This window comes from Typopeltis vanoorti, chromosome 10 (genome assembly GCF_054136105.1).
Source record: "Typopeltis vanoorti isolate ZY-2024b chromosome 10, IOZ_Tvanoo_1.0, whole genome shotgun sequence".
Lineage (NCBI taxonomy): Eukaryota > Metazoa > Arthropoda > Arachnida > Uropygi > Thelyphonidae > Typopeltis > Typopeltis vanoorti.
Window position 1 is genome coordinate 91,509,204 of NC_143558.1, and position 20,163 is coordinate 91,529,366.

Consider the following 20,163-nt stretch of genomic DNA (forward strand, 5'->3'; position numbering starts at 1 on the left):
TGTATTTATGGTCTGAATCAGATAGTATAATGGTTGAAATATTGTTCTTCCTCACCTGAAATGATCTTCCAGTCTGAAATATTAGATACTGTATGGCATTTAATTTCAATAATATAATTAATTTCTTGATTTAGTTATTTTTTAGAATAACTACCATTTTTAAGAGATTTCCTACATACGGCATTTAAGTTTTCTGGTTATGTTTTGACACTGTGGTCTACTATGAAAAAGTATTCAGACTAGAAATCGAATTCACGGGGTATCTCTGAGTCATGTGGTGGGTTTAAATCCCATTCTTGCAATGATGTTAAGTGAGTGTATATGTAGTAAAAATAAAATAAAAAAAAACGATTTTTCATTACAGCTGTGCGACAAGTATCCTGTTTATTGGATGTTGAGAGTGACTTCAAGAAATTTTATGTTTGGTCTTTATAGTTCATTTCCTGATTATTTAACCTTTAGCTGAACTACAGTGCTATAAATTTGCTGTAAATTTCAAGCTTTTTTTATGGGTAGTATTGATGGAAATTTAGTGAAGAAATTTGCCAGAGGAGGGACAGGCATTGGGAATACAGTCTGTAGACGTGCATACATAATTTTCTTTCAAAGATAGACTCCATGTAGTAGCAGCTTGTATTGCATGTAAGAAATTATAAGATCTTCCTCTTGTGATATCTGATTTGTCTGTTGGGTATGATGCTTCATTGCAGGAATTTCTATTGTTATACTAGGTCCTAGGTTCAAGACTGATTTACAAACATATCAGGATATGTTTGGATTATATCAGGAATATAATTTGTAGATTTTGAAAGTTTATTTTTCACTTGGTTAGAGTATAATAAAATAGTTTAATCCTTTATCCAAGTGTGAGCAAACAAAGTTTGCGCCTGAAAGTATCTTCAGGACTGGGGTAAGGTGGTATAACACCAGGGCAACTCGTTGCAATGGTGGAGAAAGCTACCAACACTCCTATCTCAGTATCTCCTATAATGCAAAATACATCTCCTTGTGGATATGTCTAATGTTATGCATTAAGGGAAGGGCTAGTTTCGACCAGACTAGTTTCGACCTTTATTGAGGTCTCTTCACTTGGGCCTGGCTCCCACTGAAGAGACCTCAATAAAGGTCGAAACTAGTCTGGGTAGTGGCCCTTCCCTTAATGCATAACATTAGACATATCCGCAAGGAGATGTGTTTTGCATTATAGGAGATACTGAGATAGGAGTGTTGGTAGCTTTCTCCACCTTTGCAACGAGTTTCCTTGGTGTTGTACCACCTTACCCCAGTCCTGAAGATACTTTCAGGCGCAAACTTTGTTTGCTCACACTTGGATAAAGGATTAAACTAATTTTATTATATAAATATAATTTGTAATCTGATAATACTATATAAAATTAGAGTTGCTATCAAGTAAAAAAGTAATAATAGCAAAAAAAAAAAAAAAAAGGAGGACAAACCACTGAATATTGTAATACACTTGGAATATAATAATATTAAGTAGTGTATATGTACTGGAGAACTGCTACTACTTGGATTTAATTTTTTGCCTCATAAAATTTAAAAAAATAAAATAAATTTAAAAAAAAATTTTTTGAAGATGAGTCCACTCTTCAGCCTTCTTGGTGCTTTGTATCGCTCACTGTCAAAAGTATGAGTTTTTTTTTTTGTATTAGTGTTGGTTTGTGCATTTACTGCATAATTCTCTTTCACCAATTCATATTAACCAAAATATCAGTTTTATGAACTTCCTTGGGAACAATTAAGAATTTGAAACCTTTTAAACTTTCTGCTCTACTGTCATAAGTTGACTATAAACTTGTGCAGAGCAGAGCCTACTACACAAGTTTGCTATTACTTGATCTGATGAGCCTTTAGTTCTATTCCTTCAAAGGTTAATTCTTTGATAATGCTCGTATGTTTGCATTAAGTTTGGCTTCTAATTCCTGATGTAAGCTGAGACTTTCCATTTTTGTAATGCTAAATTCTATTGATGACTTAACTTCAGTGGTGTGGTTTTTAATATTTGCTGTCAAACCAGTTTAGCTGTATCTGCCATAGATAAAGAACATGTTATGAACTGAGATTTAGCCACTATTCCATTCCAATTGAATTATCTTAACATTAAAACATTTTCAAGGAGTCTCTACTCATGCAAAAAAAAAAACACTGCATTAAACAAGACCATTTGAACTTGAGTTAGATCTGATCTTTCACATTAGGTTTCATCAAAGAGGCTGGTGTAGTTCTATGTGCTAATGCATAAATTAAGGAACCATCAGCAAAAAATGCTAACTGCTATTAAGATATGTGTATTCGATGTTTTCTGCTATCCAAATTTTTGTATGCATTATCATTTTCTTGATGATGTACAAGGATTTCTGTTTATGACTTTTGAAACATAGTATCTTTTTTATGTTGTAATCATCATAGTTTATTTGCATGACAACCCCATGCTATGCTGGAATTCAAATCCAGTGGAGTAGAATGGCTAGTCCTTATTTCTACAGTTTGCTGTGTCTGTTAATTGCATGTTATGCAGAATGAAAAACTGGGGATGCTGGTAGATAGGAGGAAACCTTGCCATCTCTGTTCAAGGCCAGCTATTTCACCTTCAGTTGAAAAGCCCTTATAATGGATGGATGGTATCTTCCGTCATCGGTGGGATTTGAACCCAGGTACTTCCAATCAGAGGGCAAATGCAATTGAACTCTGAAGCTCATCTTTTACATATATCCAGTTAACCCATAAATGCACATTCATAATTGGGCAGTAGAATCCTGATGAAAAGCAGCAATTGTGGAAGCATATTTTTGCAAATACTATTGATGTCGTTATCACTGATCAAACAGTTCATGTCAGTAGCAAGCAGCTGTTGACTATATTGGTTTGAATAACGTTTTTACATTAATGCTGAATTGATCAAAAAAATTATAGTGGGGATTCATGATTTTGTGGCCAAATGTGACAAAGTGAGCTATATTCCATCTCTGATAGGAAGAACTTTGATTAGGACTTTTATGGCATGAAAATAGTTCTTACCAAACAGGAAAATCAGTTTTTATTAAACAAAAGAAACATACAGTTTACTTTACAGACTGTGGGAAGAGTTAAGAATGCCAGTGTGCATGGCTGTTAGGGGATATTGGGCTTAATACATGAAGAGGTGATTATTTAACATGTCATGATATACACTTCTTGGAAAGAAGTCAATGGACACCATAGTGTGTGAAAAAAAAGGCCATAGCACCTACCTTAATAAGATGTAGGACCTCCTTTCACTGCGATGACTGCAGCAAATCTTAGGGGGGGCATACTTTCCACAAGTATAGGATAGCGATCAATGGGAATTTTGGACCATTCTACCTGTAGGTGTCTAATGAGGTTCTGGAATGTTGTGGGGAAGATGCCCCCTTGATCTCACTCAATGCTCTAGTTCAGGGGTTTCCAAACTATGGCCCGCGGGTCAGATGCGACCCACAATATGATTTTATCCAGCCCGCCAATTGGACTAATTTTTCAATAAGAATCCGCAAAAAAAACACACGGGGTGTTGATAGATTTCAAATGCATTAATTAAAATTGTGTTCAAAATATATTCCCGAATAGCAAAAAGTAACCATAATCCAAGTTACAGTCTTTCTGACTGTAAAAGGTCGGTTAAAATGGACTAACGAAGAAAAAAATTTGAATTTTACAAAATTTTACGAGCAAATTTGAAGAAATTTGCTTCTAAATTTATCTCTATTTTTGGGACAACGTATCTTTACGAATCTTAGCAGTTCAATGCCCTCTTCATTTGGGAACAAACTTTTTCCCAAATGAAATATATCAAGTCAAAATACAGGGCAAATTTATCTCATGAACATTTGAAATCGCTGCTTGTAATTAGCACTTCAAAATTTGAACCTGAGTTTAATAAGATTTTAAAAACACAAACACAGTTAAATCATTCACATTTTATCACAAATTATAATTTGTGATAAAAATATGAGAATTTGCTGATAGTGTTCATTGTCATTAATATACGATAATTTAATCTCACATGCTCTGTAATCAGTTTTTATCTGCTTTCAGTAAAACTCTGTAAAACTCTAAAACTCTGTTTCAGTAAAATATATCTACTATGGCTCGCTGAACAGTGCTGAAGTACCCAATGTGGCCCTCACGGCGAAAAGTTTGGAGACCACTGCTCTAGTTCATCCCACAGATGTTCAGTAGGGTTGAGATCTGGGTCTGTGGAAGCCAGGCAAGTTTGGTGACGTTCATTTCCACAAACCACACAGTTACAGCACCAGCCTTATGACATAGTGCATTGCATTGCTAAAGAGACAGTGATAATTTCTTTAGAAATGCTGCAAAGTAGGAAGCACTGAATTGTCCAGAATGTTCAGATAACTCTTGGAGTTCAATGTTTATGGCACTACAAATAGAAATCTGAAGCTATATCAGGAAAAACAGGACCATATCATCACATTGCCATTTCCAAATTTCATAATTGGATTTGCATGCTATAAGAGACATTCACCGGGCATCTGCCACATCGATCCATAAACCCTGAGAAATTCCCACAGCCATAAGTCGCAGGAAGTCAGATCAGGTGAATGAGGAGGCCATGCAGTGGAAAATACATGGTTGATCACTCTGGCTTCTGTGAAATGCTCTCGAAGGGCTTTCCGTACAGATCAACCGATGTGTATAGAGACCCAATCCTGCATGGCTGAATCCATGCACAGGTGTTGCTGTAGTTGTGGCAACAAATTGTTTATCATATTGCAATACCTCTACAAAGGTCATATGACCCAACTGGCGATTGTCATCAAAGAAGAATGGTTCAATGAACAAAGTTTTAAACACGCTTCAGACAGTAACTTTGGGTGAATGCAAAGGAATTTTTTGGATTGTATGAGAGTTTTTCATATCCCATACCTTTGCTGCTATGGGTATTCACAGCTCCATTCAGGTGAAAGTGAGCCTCATCTCCCTACAAAATCATCCATGGCCATACAGCGTCCAACTCCTCTCAAGCAAGGAATGTTAAAGCTAATGTCAGAAGTCCTGCGGACACTACGCCTGTGTCAAGGTTATCTTGAATGGGTAAAAATGCAGAATCTTCTATGGAATTTTCCAGACAGTTGTGTAAGGCAAATCCATGTGTTTTGATACAGCACATACACTGCAGGCACCAATGGTGTAATTCGTGGCCTGCTTCACAATGGCAGTAGCAACTTCATTCACTTGTGAACTGGTTGGTTTGCAACCTCTGCCAGGTTTAATTCCCACCAATCCCATTTTTTAAAAATGACTAATCATTCGTCACAGAGCACATGGAGATAGTGGACCTCATTGACATTTGTTTTGGCAATGAAATTCGTGGAGTGTAGCAATAGCATTGCAATTGTTTACATAGTACAGCTTCATGAGCAAAGTATTTTGGGGCAAGGTTAGTGCCATCCAGAATAAAGGAAAAAATCCCTGGCACTTGCCGAGTTGCACAATATGTAAATCCATACATTTTGGTGTTTACAACTCTCCTTGGTGGTGACGTTTGGAACTACTTTGTTTAAAAGTAGTTCCAAAATATCGCTTCCTCATAACGCACAATGTATTCCTGCAAAGCTTTGCAGCATTTAGATAACTGGGTGCTCCACAAGGCCTTAAACAGCAATAGTTCATTTTTGATCACACTGTATATCAAATAAAATGTTACACAATGCACCTGTGTTTGTGTGTGTGTGTCAGACGAAAATGCCTTAAAATAATATTTTAATTTATTAAGTTAATTAGTTAAAAATGCATTTTATATCATGAATGGAATGTGAATTGGCTCTGTGGTACAACCTCTGCAATTCTGTAGTAGTATGAATAGTCCTATATTATGTAGTATGTGTGGAATGGGAGTTGTTCTTCAAATTTTCAGTAATCTACATTTCATCTAAACTGTTTTTTTTAGGAAAATGCTTCTTGGCTAATATAGTAATATTATTTTTGAGTGACTGTAATTTACTTGTTGGTTAGAGGCTAGTAATGTATGTGTTGGAGGAGGGAGAGAGGTATGCTGTTCGTAGGTATATTCCTACACCTTTTTATTAAATAGTATATAAGCAGATTCATTTTTTGGGATATTTGGGATTAGATTTCAGTTTCACAAAACTGAATTATTTGAATAACTATGCTTATTATACTAGTTCTCCTACTTTAGCATGGAATTTTTTTTTCTTTTTCCTCACGAACCCTTTATATCTAGTTTTAATGATTCTCAAATAAAATTATAGGTGAGATATGGAGAAAAATTAAATGCCTAGTAAGGCACCTGATGAAGAAGGATGGTGGGTGGGAAACTTTCAAAGTGTTTAAAATTTGAAATAATTTAATTTTTCTATTCTTTAAGATTGAAAAATATCAGATTTTCCAATAGAACTAGGCATTTAAAAATTAGAATTTAAATGTCTGTGTGCATTTCAGTGCTTGTTGCATATAGAGATTTTGTAGGTTGGCATTCTTTCAACTCTCTAATAGACAGTGCAGCTCTAGGTATTGTTACAATTATTTTATTTCAAGACATATGATAATGTGATGTTAAACTATTTATATAATTTAAATAACAAATTACACGATAACCACAGTAATTAACTTTATACTATAAAAATATAATTTCGTACTGAAATTAACAGTACATCATCAGTGTAGACAACAAGTTCAAAGGAATGGAATATAAAGTATATAACAATCGGTGGATTACCAATTAAAAACTTGCAGCGTGCTATAAATTAATATTAATAAAATTTTATTAAATAATTCTTAAAAACTATTTCTTTGATGGTTACATAAGATAAGAATCTCCCAAACTTTTGGGGGAGAGAGAGAGAGAGAGAGAGAGACCATCATTTTGATTCAGATTTGCCTGATGTAAAAGGGCTTCACAACTCATCTGTGGAGAAGACGAGCTTTATCCCATTGGATATTGTGTTTAGTGGTTTAGTGTCAATACTGTGTGTTGTGCCAGACTAGACTTTTGAGGTTTCATGTATTTGATTTATATTTATATAATTTTCTTCCCGATACCAGATTTGTGTGCTTTTGTCTGGTGTTCAAATCTAGTGCAGTGCTTATCCTCAAAGGACTTATAAATACATATGTTTATATTTTATAAGTTGTATGTTTATATTATTGTACACTAGTGCATCATAGCACTGATGTACAAAACAATGGCAGGTGGTTTTAGCATGTGTGATTACGTTTGCTGCAGCATGTATATGAAATGTATCGCTTTTGCAGAATTAGAGATTTATGGAAGGAGAATGAAACTGGAGAACGTGTTTGTCAAAAGTATTTTGTGAATGCTAGAAGTTTGCAGTAAGTTGAAAGATGAAATGTGCAATAATGAGATTAGTGTAGTTAGTGTTGCATATGGTATGAGTGACAGTATGAATAACTCAGTGGCAAATGAAGAGAATGACAGATGGTAATGGTAAAAAGAATGAGCGAAAGCATGAAAATAAGTGATGGATTTTGTATGGTGATTCATTGATGTGAGGAGTCCTTGAGGAGAGTGATGAAATCATATTTTCCATGAGCTAAGATTAAGGATGTCAGTTGCTGTATGGATGCAGAAAATTAAGATAAAAGAGATGACTATTTTGACTGTTACAAATGATTTAGTAGGTGACAAGTGTGGTATATGAAAGGACATGAAAGAGCTGCTATTGCATACAAAAGAAGGAGTGAAAAAGTAAAAGTTCCGAGTCTGTTGTCGCAGTATGAGCTGAGATGGAGAGCTATTATCACAAATGAGTTAGTGTGCAGGAGGAATAGTTTGGAGTTTTTGGATTTGTGGAGTGAGTTTGATGAAAGGAAGGATTTATATAAGGTGGATGGCTTGCATCTAAATGGATTTGGTGTCAGGAGTCTTGAAAAAGTGTTGTTCATTGAAAGTTCAAAAAGTACAAAGTAACTGGAATTTTTTTTGGGGGGGGGGGTGCAATGCAGGTGAGCATAGGTCCAGGAAGCCCAGGAAAGAATGATCACATAATGCAAAATGTAGCACCTCAGGTTCTTAACTTTAGTGGGCTAAATCACACAAGGGTGTTAGAGAGATTGTGGGATTGAGGGGGGGGGGGTATCACAGTTTATGTATACTAATGCCAGAAATATTCAAAATAAGTTTGAAGAGTTTATGCATTGGTTAACATAACTTGGCCAAAAGTTATAGTCATTAGTGAGACATGGTTAACTGAGGATATGGTCATAGGAATAGATACAAGGGATATAGTGTCTTCAGAGAGGAAAGAAGGAACAAGATTTTTGTGGGGGGGGATTGCTAATATTAGCAGAGGAATTAAAACCAGAAAGAGTAGAAGTACATCAGGAATACAGAGGAACAGTTCATTTGAGGTTATCTGGTGTGACATGTAATTGGTTGCTGCTATAATCCAGAGGATATAAGGGAGAATGTAGATGACAATCACTTACAAATTAGTATTATGAGTATAGGTCAAGTAATTATGATGGGGGATTTCAACTATGGAGACATAGATTAGGAGGAGGAATGGTCACAGGCAGGAAAGGAAATTTAATTTATACAGCTGCTGAGAGATAATTAACTGAGACAATATGTAATGCAGGGGACACAAGGTTCAACAGTGCTGGTCTGGTCATTGCATTAAAGAATTTAACACTAACCAATCTAGCTATGTTACCTCTGCATGGAGAAAATCATCATGTAGTCTTGACCTGGGAGATTGCCAGATATGTAGAGTTTCCTGTTAAGAGAAGGGATATATGTGGAATTACAAAGCAGGTGAATATGACAAGTTGAGGAGTCAGCTTTCAGCAGAGTCATGGCATAACAATTTGGAGTGGAGAGATGTTGGTGGTGCATGGTAGGTCAAAGGAGTATTGAAGAAAGCAATATCTGAATATATACCTAGAGTCAGATGGATGAATAGCTTCATTAAGCAGGAATTGCACACATAGAAAAGGTTGTGGAGGGATTATAAAGAAAAAAGTGATCAGGATGCCCATGAGCAGTATAAGGCACAGGCACATAGAGTGACCAGTACAGTAAGGAAGGTCAAAGCTAATTATGACAGAAAGCTAGCTGATGAGGCCAAAAGAAATCCTAAAGTGTTCTTTCACAGTGTGGCAAGTAAAAGGAGGAATAATTATGAAAGGAGCACTTTAAAAAGTGCTGATGGTGGTGAGGCAACAGAACAAACCAAATAGTTGAATTGCTGAGTGATCATTTTGCAGGATTGTACCATTTTGGTGGTGACATTGCAATTCCAGATGTGACTTTGACTGATAGAGGCCAAGAGAGGTTGAAAAAATGGAGGTCTTAAAATATTGCAGAACCTCAGTACGAACACAGCCATGCGATTAGATGGTATATATCAGCTCATGTATTATGAGAATGTGCGAGGGAGTTATCAGCTCCTCAAACCAAGCTGTTTAAGTCTTAGTATTGGAAAGGTGCCAATGTAGTGGAAAGAGGGCAAAATCACCCCATAACGTAAAGGAGACTCCAAGACAGAAGTAATAGATTATATGCCAATCAGCATCTCAGGAGTGGTAGTTAATGGAGAAATTGATGAAAGAGAGAATTCAGGACTGGAAGGATAGGAATAGGCTACTCTATAAGGGACAGCATAGTTTTGTGTAGGGCAGGTTTGCCTTAGTATTTTACTTAATTTTTATAATCAAGTCACAATGGATTTGGATAAGGGAAATGGCTACTCAGTGATATTATATTAGTTAGAGCAAATTGGGATGGATATGAATCTGGTGATTTGGATTAGAGGGTGGATAATGGACATATCAAAGAGTTGTTTATAGAGGAGTTAAGTCCAAGAGAAGGCATATGACCAGTGGTGTACCATGGGGCTCATTAATTTGGTCCTCTGTTGTTTAATTTGTATATCAGTGATATAGGAAATGATTTGACAGGAAATAGTCAGTTGTTTTCTGATTATGCTAAATTGGGTAGAGTAATGTAAATGAAGGTGTCTTTGGGAAGAGATTAGAAGCTGTGTACTATATTGATGATGCATGAAATGGCTGAGGCCAGGCACTTGGATGTGATTGCAGACAGGGAGTTGAAGTTAGATAACATATTGTGAAGGTAACCAAAGCAGCACATCAGATCAGATGGTTGTGGAACTTGTTAGTGTGTTCCACTAACAAGTTATTGTCCCCCTGTATAAGGCTTTAATAAGGCCTGGACTCCTGGATTCTGTGGGGATGAAGAACTTGTAGCGAGGATCCAGAGTCAAGTGGTAAGTATAAGGAGACATGATAGAAGCATTTAAGTTATAAAAGGGGTTTTATAGGATTGACACTGAAGACTTTTTTTAGTACATGGCAAGAAGGCAGAGAATAAGGGGGACTGTAGAAATTGTAAGACTAAGTGTGGTTTACAGAGGTGTTAAGACTTGATTTTGTGCTTGGAGGGTTGTGAATGAGTGGAATGTGTTTCTGTGGATGATTGTGGGTGCTTCATCATTGAATGAGTTTAAGAAGAGGTATGGTGGCTAGTGTGTGTGTGTGTGTGTGTGTGTGTGTGTGTGTGTGTGTGTGTGAATAATGAATCTGCCATGATGAGTGCTCTGACTCCATGGAGAAGCCTGTATAAAAAAATTGAATATATGAATTTTAGAAGCAAAACAGGTTAGACCGTGTCAGATTGATTTGCATAGTGAACAAGGCACACACACACACTTTCCGAGAGCCAATTTAACTATAATTATAGTTAAATATTAATAATAAATAAATAATAAAATTAAAAATATAATCAGAATTCATTCTTATTGCTAAAAATACTAGTTTATTGAACAGCAATGATTGACAACACAGAATGAGAAGAAAATATTAAATTAGCTGATATTTTGCTGGAATTATATCCAGCATCTTCAGAGCACAAGAATAGCTTGTCACAGTACACAAAACAACAATAATTTGGTATAACAATGGGATCACTTTAAGAAAATTGTAATGGACATGAGGGAACTCAAGTCTTAATTGTCAAATTGGCAACTTTCATCTGTTCACCTAAGGACAATCTCTCTTCTTTATCACATTCTTGTGACTTAGCTTATTATGGACAGACAGGAAGAACTATTGACATCTGCCTTGAAGAACATAAAAAAAAAAAAATAAATAAATAAATAAATAAATAGTGCATTTGGCACCATCTTTATGGCAAGTTGGGTTTGGCAGACCATGCCTTGGATACCCCTTCATACAGGATCAAATGGAAGAAAACAAAAGTGCTACACAGAAGTCATAAGTCAAAGAAATTGTTTTTGGAATCAGCACATCAGCCCTAAAACACATTCCAAACCTCAACGTATGGCTGTATCACTTTACCAAAAATCTGGAAGACAGTCATTTTAAGATCAAAATAATACTTGTTTTGTCTCTCTCTTTATCGAACAGTAGATGGCACTAATTAGGGCTTCAGTTCCTTGTGTTGTCTGTTACAGTTTTTTTAAGTCTCCAAATATATAACAGCTAGTCCTGCTGTTATATCATAATTGTTGTTTTGTGTACTGTGACAAAATGTTCTTGTGCTCTGAAGATTCTGGATATAATACTAATGAAATATCAACTAATAAGTTAAAATGTTAATTATTTTCTTATCATTCTGTGTTGTGAATCAATATCATTAAATAAGCTAACATGTACTGCCCACACATAAGCCTTTCTACTCGTTTGAGAATTTCTAACAATATTCTCTCTAATTTTTGCTGGTCCATGTGCACACGAAAAACTTTTTGTGTACAATTTTCCAGTACCAGACTCAGAGTGTTCACTAATGTAATATTTCTCATATTAATGTTGCCTCTCACCCCCCCCTTTTTTTTGTCTAGCTATAACCTGTAAAATTGTGAGCCCGAAATTAATTCACTTAAATATGTATGCTAGCAGATAAACTTATAAACATTTTGGCATAGTAGTTGGGTTTCTGTCTTAGTAAATTTTGTTTTACTTAGAAATTTAGTTAATTTTATTTAAAACTTAGAAAGTTTTATAATTTGAATATCTGAAAATTCGTTTTATGAATTTTCAGATATTTGAATTATTTATGGTTTTATAAATATTTTGGATATATGGGAATTTTAAGACTGCGATTTTTATAGTAGTTTTGAGAAGAAGGTACATGCTTTGGGGGCTGAGTGAATAGCATAGTTTGGGATACTGTTGAATGGAAGATATCTTTCAGGCAAGTTATTTCTTGGTGATAGAAGATAAGTATTTGTAGGCATTAACAAATTGTGTTAATATGACAGCTTTTATATATATATATATATATATATATATATATATATATACAATAAGAGTGATGGGAGGTAAAATTAAAATAATTTCCAATGTTAGTGAGTTTGTGGTATACTGTAGTACTGATATATGATGATTGAATCTAATGGAGAGTTTTAATCTGGGGCTAAAAGGTGTTGAAAGAATGAAGGAACTGTTGTATGACATTCAAGTTTCCAATGCATGAACATTGTCTATGTATCTACCACCATAGTAAGAGATGCCAATGAGGAGAGAGGAGAATTTTTTCATATAAGTAAGAAAAAGTTCAGCAAATATACCACTAATGGTTTGACCCATGGAAAGACCAAAAATTTGTTCATAAAAGTGATCATCATATTTAAAGAAATTAGCCAAGATTATTAATTTTATTAAAGAGATGATATCTGTAAGAGAAAATTTTGTATGCTCCAATAGGTTCTAATCATTTATTTATAAATTATTAGCAATTCTCATCCTGTCACTCTTATTGTATTAAAAATTTGTCATATTAATGTAGTTCATTAACACCTTCAAATACTTGTCTCTTACAGCTTTAAATAAAGAAATTGCTTGTCTGAAATAGATTTTCCACTTTTGACAGAATTCCAGTCACTTGTAGAGTACACTATTCACTCAGCCCAAAAGCATGTACCATTTCAAAGCTACATATCAAAATCAGATATAGTCTTAAAATTCCCATATATCCAAAATATTTATAAAACCATAAAACGAATCTTCAGATATTCAAATTATAAAATTGTCTTCACCCCCAGCAACAAACTACAAAATTTTCTAAAACACAGAACCACAATAGCTCAGACCGGCATGTTATTATACCCTAATGTGTATAAATTTATCTGCCAGTCAGGTTATATACTTCTAATCGTTCGTTGCACAAAGTCACTGAACATTATTTCAATATTTCCATACCAATATGTATTTTCCACCACTGTGTATATCCTGACATGTGATTGCAGTCTAAACATATTCTGAAATTGAGAAAGTCACCATTATTGATTTCCAAGAAAATGAAATGAAATTATGTTGATTTGAATCTCTAGCTATAAGAACCACCCATTGTGCCATCTCTCCCCCCCCCCCCAAAAAAAAAGATCCTATTTACTGTCTTCCTTGTGGCAAATAAACACAAATTACTCTCAAACCAGTTTATTCCTGAAGCAATAAACTGGTTGTTGACTTGGTTGGCTGAGTGGTGGGAATATTCACTCTCCAACCAACAGGCTGCAGGTTTGGATCCTGCTGTAGGAATGGATGTTAATGATTGTCTTTAGGTGGGAGATGAATTTCATTGTTGGTGTGAGACCACCACCTTACTTATTGGAGGTCTCAAGTGACTTGAAAAAGTTCCATGTTTGGCCTCTAGATCAGGGTTTCTAGACTGTAAAAAATAAAAATATATATAAAAGCAATAAAAATAGGAAAAAATCCATAGCCCATCCACTGTATGAATGTACTATAGGTTTACAACTAAACCTTTCATGGGTAGGAGCCACATAAAATCCTCTTAGTACATAGTTTCATAAAAACAGTTTTCTGCTATCTACATCTCATGATATTTTAAAGGAAACAACTAGTGCACATAATGTTGATGGCTTGCTGTGTATATAACAGTTTTTTATTTCATTTCCCCCCCCTTTATTTTTAGTTCTTTTAAATTAATATTTTGCATAATTCATTTTTTTTCATTATTGATTTCATTCACTTTTTTTTTTTTTTTGACTATCTGAAATGTATTTTTATGCTCAGTTATTGGTTGTGTTCAGTTTATGTATCATCTGAGCTCTGATCAAGTTATTTACCATCTTTAACTTCAAAAAATGCATGTAGATATGTCAAATTGATAATCCTTTAAAGAAAGAATTCACATTTAATTTATTTCCTCTTTTAGCCTAGTTGTGACAAAAGCGAGAACTGCTCCATTGCCAATATAGCTTTTATAGTTTGTTACTTTAATATCAAGTGTCTTAGTTCCTTTATTTGGATACTAAATATTAATAATAACTCTTACATGATATTATAGTTCATTATTTAATTTCCAAAATATTTGAGTGTATTTTTGTTCAACTAAACAGTAGTAATGCAGGCTCTCTGAGAGTATAAAAAAACTGGTCTGTTATCAGTGAAAATTATATCTTATAACAATCTTCTGTAAAATCAATAGGCATATTCTTCAGTTCATGAACCATATAGATGTTTTATATATTGCATAACACTATTTCCACTTTTTTTAAAATATTGTATGCTAATTTATTTCTTTCACGCTGATGCTCATGATATATGGTGTTATACCATTTATCTGACTTTCAAAACAACGTTCTTCAGTTAATCCTCTTACATGGTAAAGCTGCCTGTAATTATACTTTACTTATCTCACCGTTCAGTTTACATAACAGCAAATCATTTTTCCACTGTAGTCAGATAAACAGTAATTATTGTCCCACCACCACAGACACTCACATGTCAGTTTTGGAATATTTAACTGAATATTATTTTAATCCCACACCTCTATGCTGTCCTAGGACTCCATGGAGGTATGGGATAAAAAAAATAAAATAAAATAAATTAACTCTATATGATCCATCTGTTACACTTTACGCATTATTTTTGTTTGTTAATTGTGTGTGTGTGTGTGTGTGTTACAACAATTAAAGTTACAACTCTCATTCATTTGAAAAGCTCATATATAGATTCCTCACATTATAATAAGAATTGATCCAAGTCTTTTCCAATCAAAATGCACAATACTGTCATTCTCCTAACTGCGATGGTGACTATGTTTATGAGATCTCTTTAAATATAAACTTTTTATGGATTGTTGACTAATCAGAATGAATTATGTGTGTGTGTGAGATAGAAGTGAATATCTTTAAATCAGTCTTCGTATTTCTTTTTTAATGTGAATTTTTTTATTCAGATTTCAAATTGCTCTTTTTATTATAGGTGTAACTACTGCAAAACAAAGAAATTACAGATGTGTAACTTGCGACAAGGCCTATATTGGAAGAGGTGGACTTGCCCGACATTATAGACTTAATTCAAATCATGGCAGCATGGCTGATATGGAAGATTTCAGTACTCAAGGTAAATTATTTTAAATGTCATTATGAAAATAATGCATATTATTCCTAACACTCTTAAAGTTCTCAGTAATTAAATAAATCTCTGGCAGTGGTATTTCTTTCCACTTCTAAACATACAGAGATTAAATGATTCACATTATTTTTACTAATAGGAACATCTTGATTAATATTTAAAGTAACAGAGCATCCCTCCCCCCAGAAGATCTTATTGGTATTTGTCAGTCTGGTTGATTAAGTGGATATTGTATCCCCCCCTCCAGTTAGTGACTGTGGTTTGAATTTCACTGTAGGCATGGATGTTTGTGAAAGTTTAGTGAATACGATTTACATCGCTGAGTACGAGACCACTACCTTGCTTTTGAGACCTAATGTGGCGTCTGTAGATCAAGACTCCCTAATTATTAGTCCATAGCTGATCGGTACTAAATGTTAGAATTTCTTAGGTGAAATTCACTTGAAAAAAAAAAATATTCATAGAAATGGATAGTTATCAACATCCATTTCCTCATGTGACCCTCAATGGGTGTAAAAGATACTCTGATAGTACTTCATTAAAGGGTTACATTATTACTATCTTCTTATCAGTTTTCCCCCTAGAAATGGATGGCTGGAATGATATATATATATATATATATATATATTTTTTTTTTTTTTTTTATTCCCCTTCCCCTACACATATACCAATTCCACAATGTAGAGATTGCAAAATCTATAGGACCTTTGTGGCGTGTGTGTGTGTGTGTGTGTGTGTGTGTGTGTGTGTGTGTGTGTGTGTGCACACACGCAAGGGTTAGAAAAAAAACAGGAATCTATCGGTATTGTTTCCATTTTTTTTTCCCGCCATACAAAAAAAGGCTGCAAAACCTACAGTACATTTTCACCTTGCATGGACAAAAGAATTCATCAGCAGCAGTGCTAGGTAATTTTTTTTTTTTTTTATGATATTATTTAAGGGCAACTCCATAGAGTCTGAAGACTCATCATGGGTGACCCAAACTATCCACACAATATGTCATTACTTCTCTGAACTCGTCAACAGACAAAGCACTTACAACTGTTTCTGGCTACCCATTCCATTTGTTCACTACTCTACAAGCAAAAAATCTAGTCCTTGCACCCCTACTAACTACACCTTTATTCAACTTCCAGGGATGACCCCCTTGTTCTGGTCCCTCTAGCCAAGTGCTTAAACATTTCCTCTGCATCAGTCCTATAAAAGCTTTAAGTAACTTAACTGTTTCTATCATATCCCCTCTTTTTCACCTGTCATTAAGCTTCTTAGCTTCACATATCCTTAATCAATCCTCATGAGGAGCATTATACAGACCATCTTGGTCACTCACTTCTGAATCCTCTCTACCACTTCCTCATCCCCAAAAAACCTAGGAGACTAGATATCAGTACAGTAATCCAGATATGTATATATCATGGTCTTAAGGGGAATAGCAACTTCCTTATCTCTACTTGTAGTGTGTTCTTCAATAGCTAGGTAATCATATGAGCAACCTTAGCAATATGCCCTCTAAACTTCAACTCTGTCTACCACCATCCCCAAATTAATAGCTTCATTTTCCTGGAGTGAAGTTCCAAGAATGTGGCACACAGCTTCTAATCCATTTATCCCAATTGGCATAAATTTACATTTTTTCACATTAAACTGACACCCATTATCTTTTGCCTGTACTGACAAAATATTTAAATCACCCTGCCAGCTCCCCACATCACCTTGATTAACTGTTACTCTGTCCAATCTTGCATCATTAGCAAAAAACTGAATATTTCCCTTCAGATTACTTCCTATATCATTTATGTACAAATTAAACAGTAATGGCCATAGCATAGAACCTTGTGTACAACACTGGTCATCTGCATTCTCCTTGATTCTATTTCTCCATATACCAATTTTTGGTATCTATCCATCAACCACCCTCATAATCCATATAACAAGTGTCTATCCCCATTTGTTCTGATTTGTGTAACAGTTCCATGTGGTATCCTGTCAATTGTCTTTTCAAAATCCAGCAATAGAAATATAACGGATGTTATATCTGTTATATTTCTATAACAGATATAACATATCTGTTATAGAAAGTTAGTAAATTGCTAAGGCCTGATCACCCCTTCACAAAGTCACATTGCTCCCATTAGAGTATCTTATCTACCCATGCCTGAATTCTCTGTTTGACCAGCAGTACTTTTACCACCTCTCCCCAGATACTGACTAGTCGAAAATTTGTTATTGCAGTCTTAGAGCCTCACTTATGCAAAGCAATTCTTTTGCTGACTCTCGACTCTGTTGGAACTCTGCCAGAGCTGAGACTTAAGTAAAGAGCCTAGTCAGAGGCATTGCTAGTTCCTCTGCTCCTTCTCATAAAATGCAAGCTGATATCCCATCTAATTCCACAGTTGTATTTACATTGAGATTCTGCAATATCTTAAGAACCTCCAATTCATCCAGTTCTGTTCTCAAACTGGTCCCTGTCTCATATGTCACAGGAGTAACCTCACTGAGATGATATACCCTTGCAAAGTGGTCACTCGTTAACCCAACTATTTTGTCTTGTTCTGTTACCTCATCACCATCAGCACTCCTTAAGGTTATTTCTCCTTCTACTTTCCACCTAATGAAAGAGCTTTGTGGGATTTCCTGTGGCTAGCTCAGCTAGTTTCTTCTCATAATCTGATTTTGCCTTCATTACCATACTGATCACTTTTCTTGCTTGACCCTTGTACCCTCATGAGCTTGTTGGTCACCTTTTTCCTTGTATACCCTCCACAACATTTTTTTTTTTTTTTCAGTTCATGCTTTATGATACTACTCATCCATCTAACTCCTACCCTCGTCACCTCGGGTATATAACCTGATATTGCATCCTCTTGATGTCTCTTAACTATCTTCCATACACTACTAACATCCTTTTCCCTACAGATTTTTATGCCATGGCAGAGATTCAAACTTCCTCCTTAGCTTGTCATAATCACCTGCCTTGTAGTTCCACGTGTGCTTCTTGACAGAACATTCCTTATGCTTTACAATATCCCAAGTCAAGACTGCATGGGCATTCCCCAGTCAGAGACATCATGACCACCTTGGTTATGGATAGCCCTTGTGATCCTGTAACCTGATCCAATACTTTCATATTCCAAGTCATCTCCATCACATGCTGTCTCAAGTAATTATCTCTCAGTAGGTGTATAAATTACATTCCTTCCTACCATGTGAGCTTTCTTTCTTCCGGTCATCTCCATAATTGATGTCGCCAAATAATAATTACTCAACCTGCACTCATTGTATTAATTTACCGATGTCTTCCTGATCATTTCTGGAACCTCTGGCCTTTAGCAGCAATCAACGACATATTTTGTATTATTTTCCTCAATCTTGCACCAGACTGCAAAAGAACAACCACCATCCTGACTGTCTTTTTTTTTTTTTTGGCTACAGTTTCTCTACTGTCATCAACAGTACCTCTTTCCCCCCATCCAATCTTTTCTCTCCTCCCTGAAAATATTAAACCCTTCACATTTGATCCCTGTAACTGCATCATCTGCTGCTAACCTCACTAAAGCTTATAACTTTTGGCGAGATTACACTGACTAATGCCAAAAAAATACTCCCTCTTGTTCCTGATGCTTCTGGCATTAGTGTATATGTATATATATATATATATATATATATATATATATATATAGCATCGCTTTTGGCCCCCATTTTCCTTTACTTCCTGAATTGAGTACCCCAGTTCAATGTTGTTGCTTGAGAGACTAGATTCCACATTTGCTGGTTATTCTCACATTTACTTGCCTGATGGGTGTCTTCACACCCACCCACCCACCCTAATAATTGCTTAAGCTTTCCTGACTTTGCGCATCAGCACTCTTGGTAAACAAACCTCTCTAGGCACCTGACACCTATTATTATTTCAGCATTATACAAATCCTTTCCATGAAACTCAGACCATAAGTCCACAAACCCTACATCATTCTTTTTGCACACTTGTGTATTAATTTGTTTGCTATCAATGCCCTCCTCCTCAGTTCATCTCTATTGTGCCATAACAGGATACAATCTTCATCTTCTCATTGTTCTTTTTTGCTTCATCCAACGACTCCTTCACATCCTCCCTCATAGAATATTTTTCACCTCTCAGGTCATTAATGCCAATCAAGACAATTAGTTCTTTCACCTTATCTTTCTATATGCAGGTAGCATCACTAATATTATTAACTTTTGCACCAGGAAAGCAGATTTTGCACACATCATCATAGAATCTCCATACAAAATTTTCTTCTTGTTTCTTTGGTTTGTTCATGCGATCTTGATACTTACTCCAGACCTCCTGCTTCTTCCTCTTTTCAGTGCTACTAATCTCTTGATGTTTCTGTAATTTTTTTGATTTCACATTTTGACATGTGAAGAATAACATGCAGGTGTGCTGTTTCCTTATTTGGGTCCACTTCATTCTCCTGTATTTCCACCCCTACATGTTCTACATTAATTCTGATATTAACGTTTTCCAGTCTACCATCAATACTGTACTAATATTTGCTTTCTTATCTACATCCAACTGACACTCACTCTTAAAACACTTATTACACACTTGCTCACCAGTTTTGCTCTCCTTCAATAAATCCTTCACCTTTCATGATGAATACATATCACACACCCACTGCGCTGAGCAAAACCATGTAAATTCACTTCATCCAACAATGACATCTTTGCTGCCATTGTTCTACCACACACAGGTGCCCATACTGACAGTGTAGA

General features: G+C 35.3%; 1 protein-coding gene across 2 annotated transcripts in view; it reads left to right on the forward strand.

Moving 5' to 3' along the window:
- Positions 1-20,163, forward strand: part of LOC150102588 (uncharacterized) — a 229,600-nt gene that overhangs the window by 68,063 nt on the left and 141,374 nt on the right. For both annotated transcript variants that reach the window (XR_016548914.1, XM_090398830.1), the window contains exon 2: positions 15,256-15,396. Coding sequence is in view for 1 of the 2 variants with exons in the window: in XM_090398830.1 (XP_090254956.1) it covers positions 15,256-15,396 (141 nt within the window). In the remaining variant the exon portion in view is untranslated. The remainder of the gene's footprint in view (positions 1-15,255; positions 15,397-20,163) is intronic.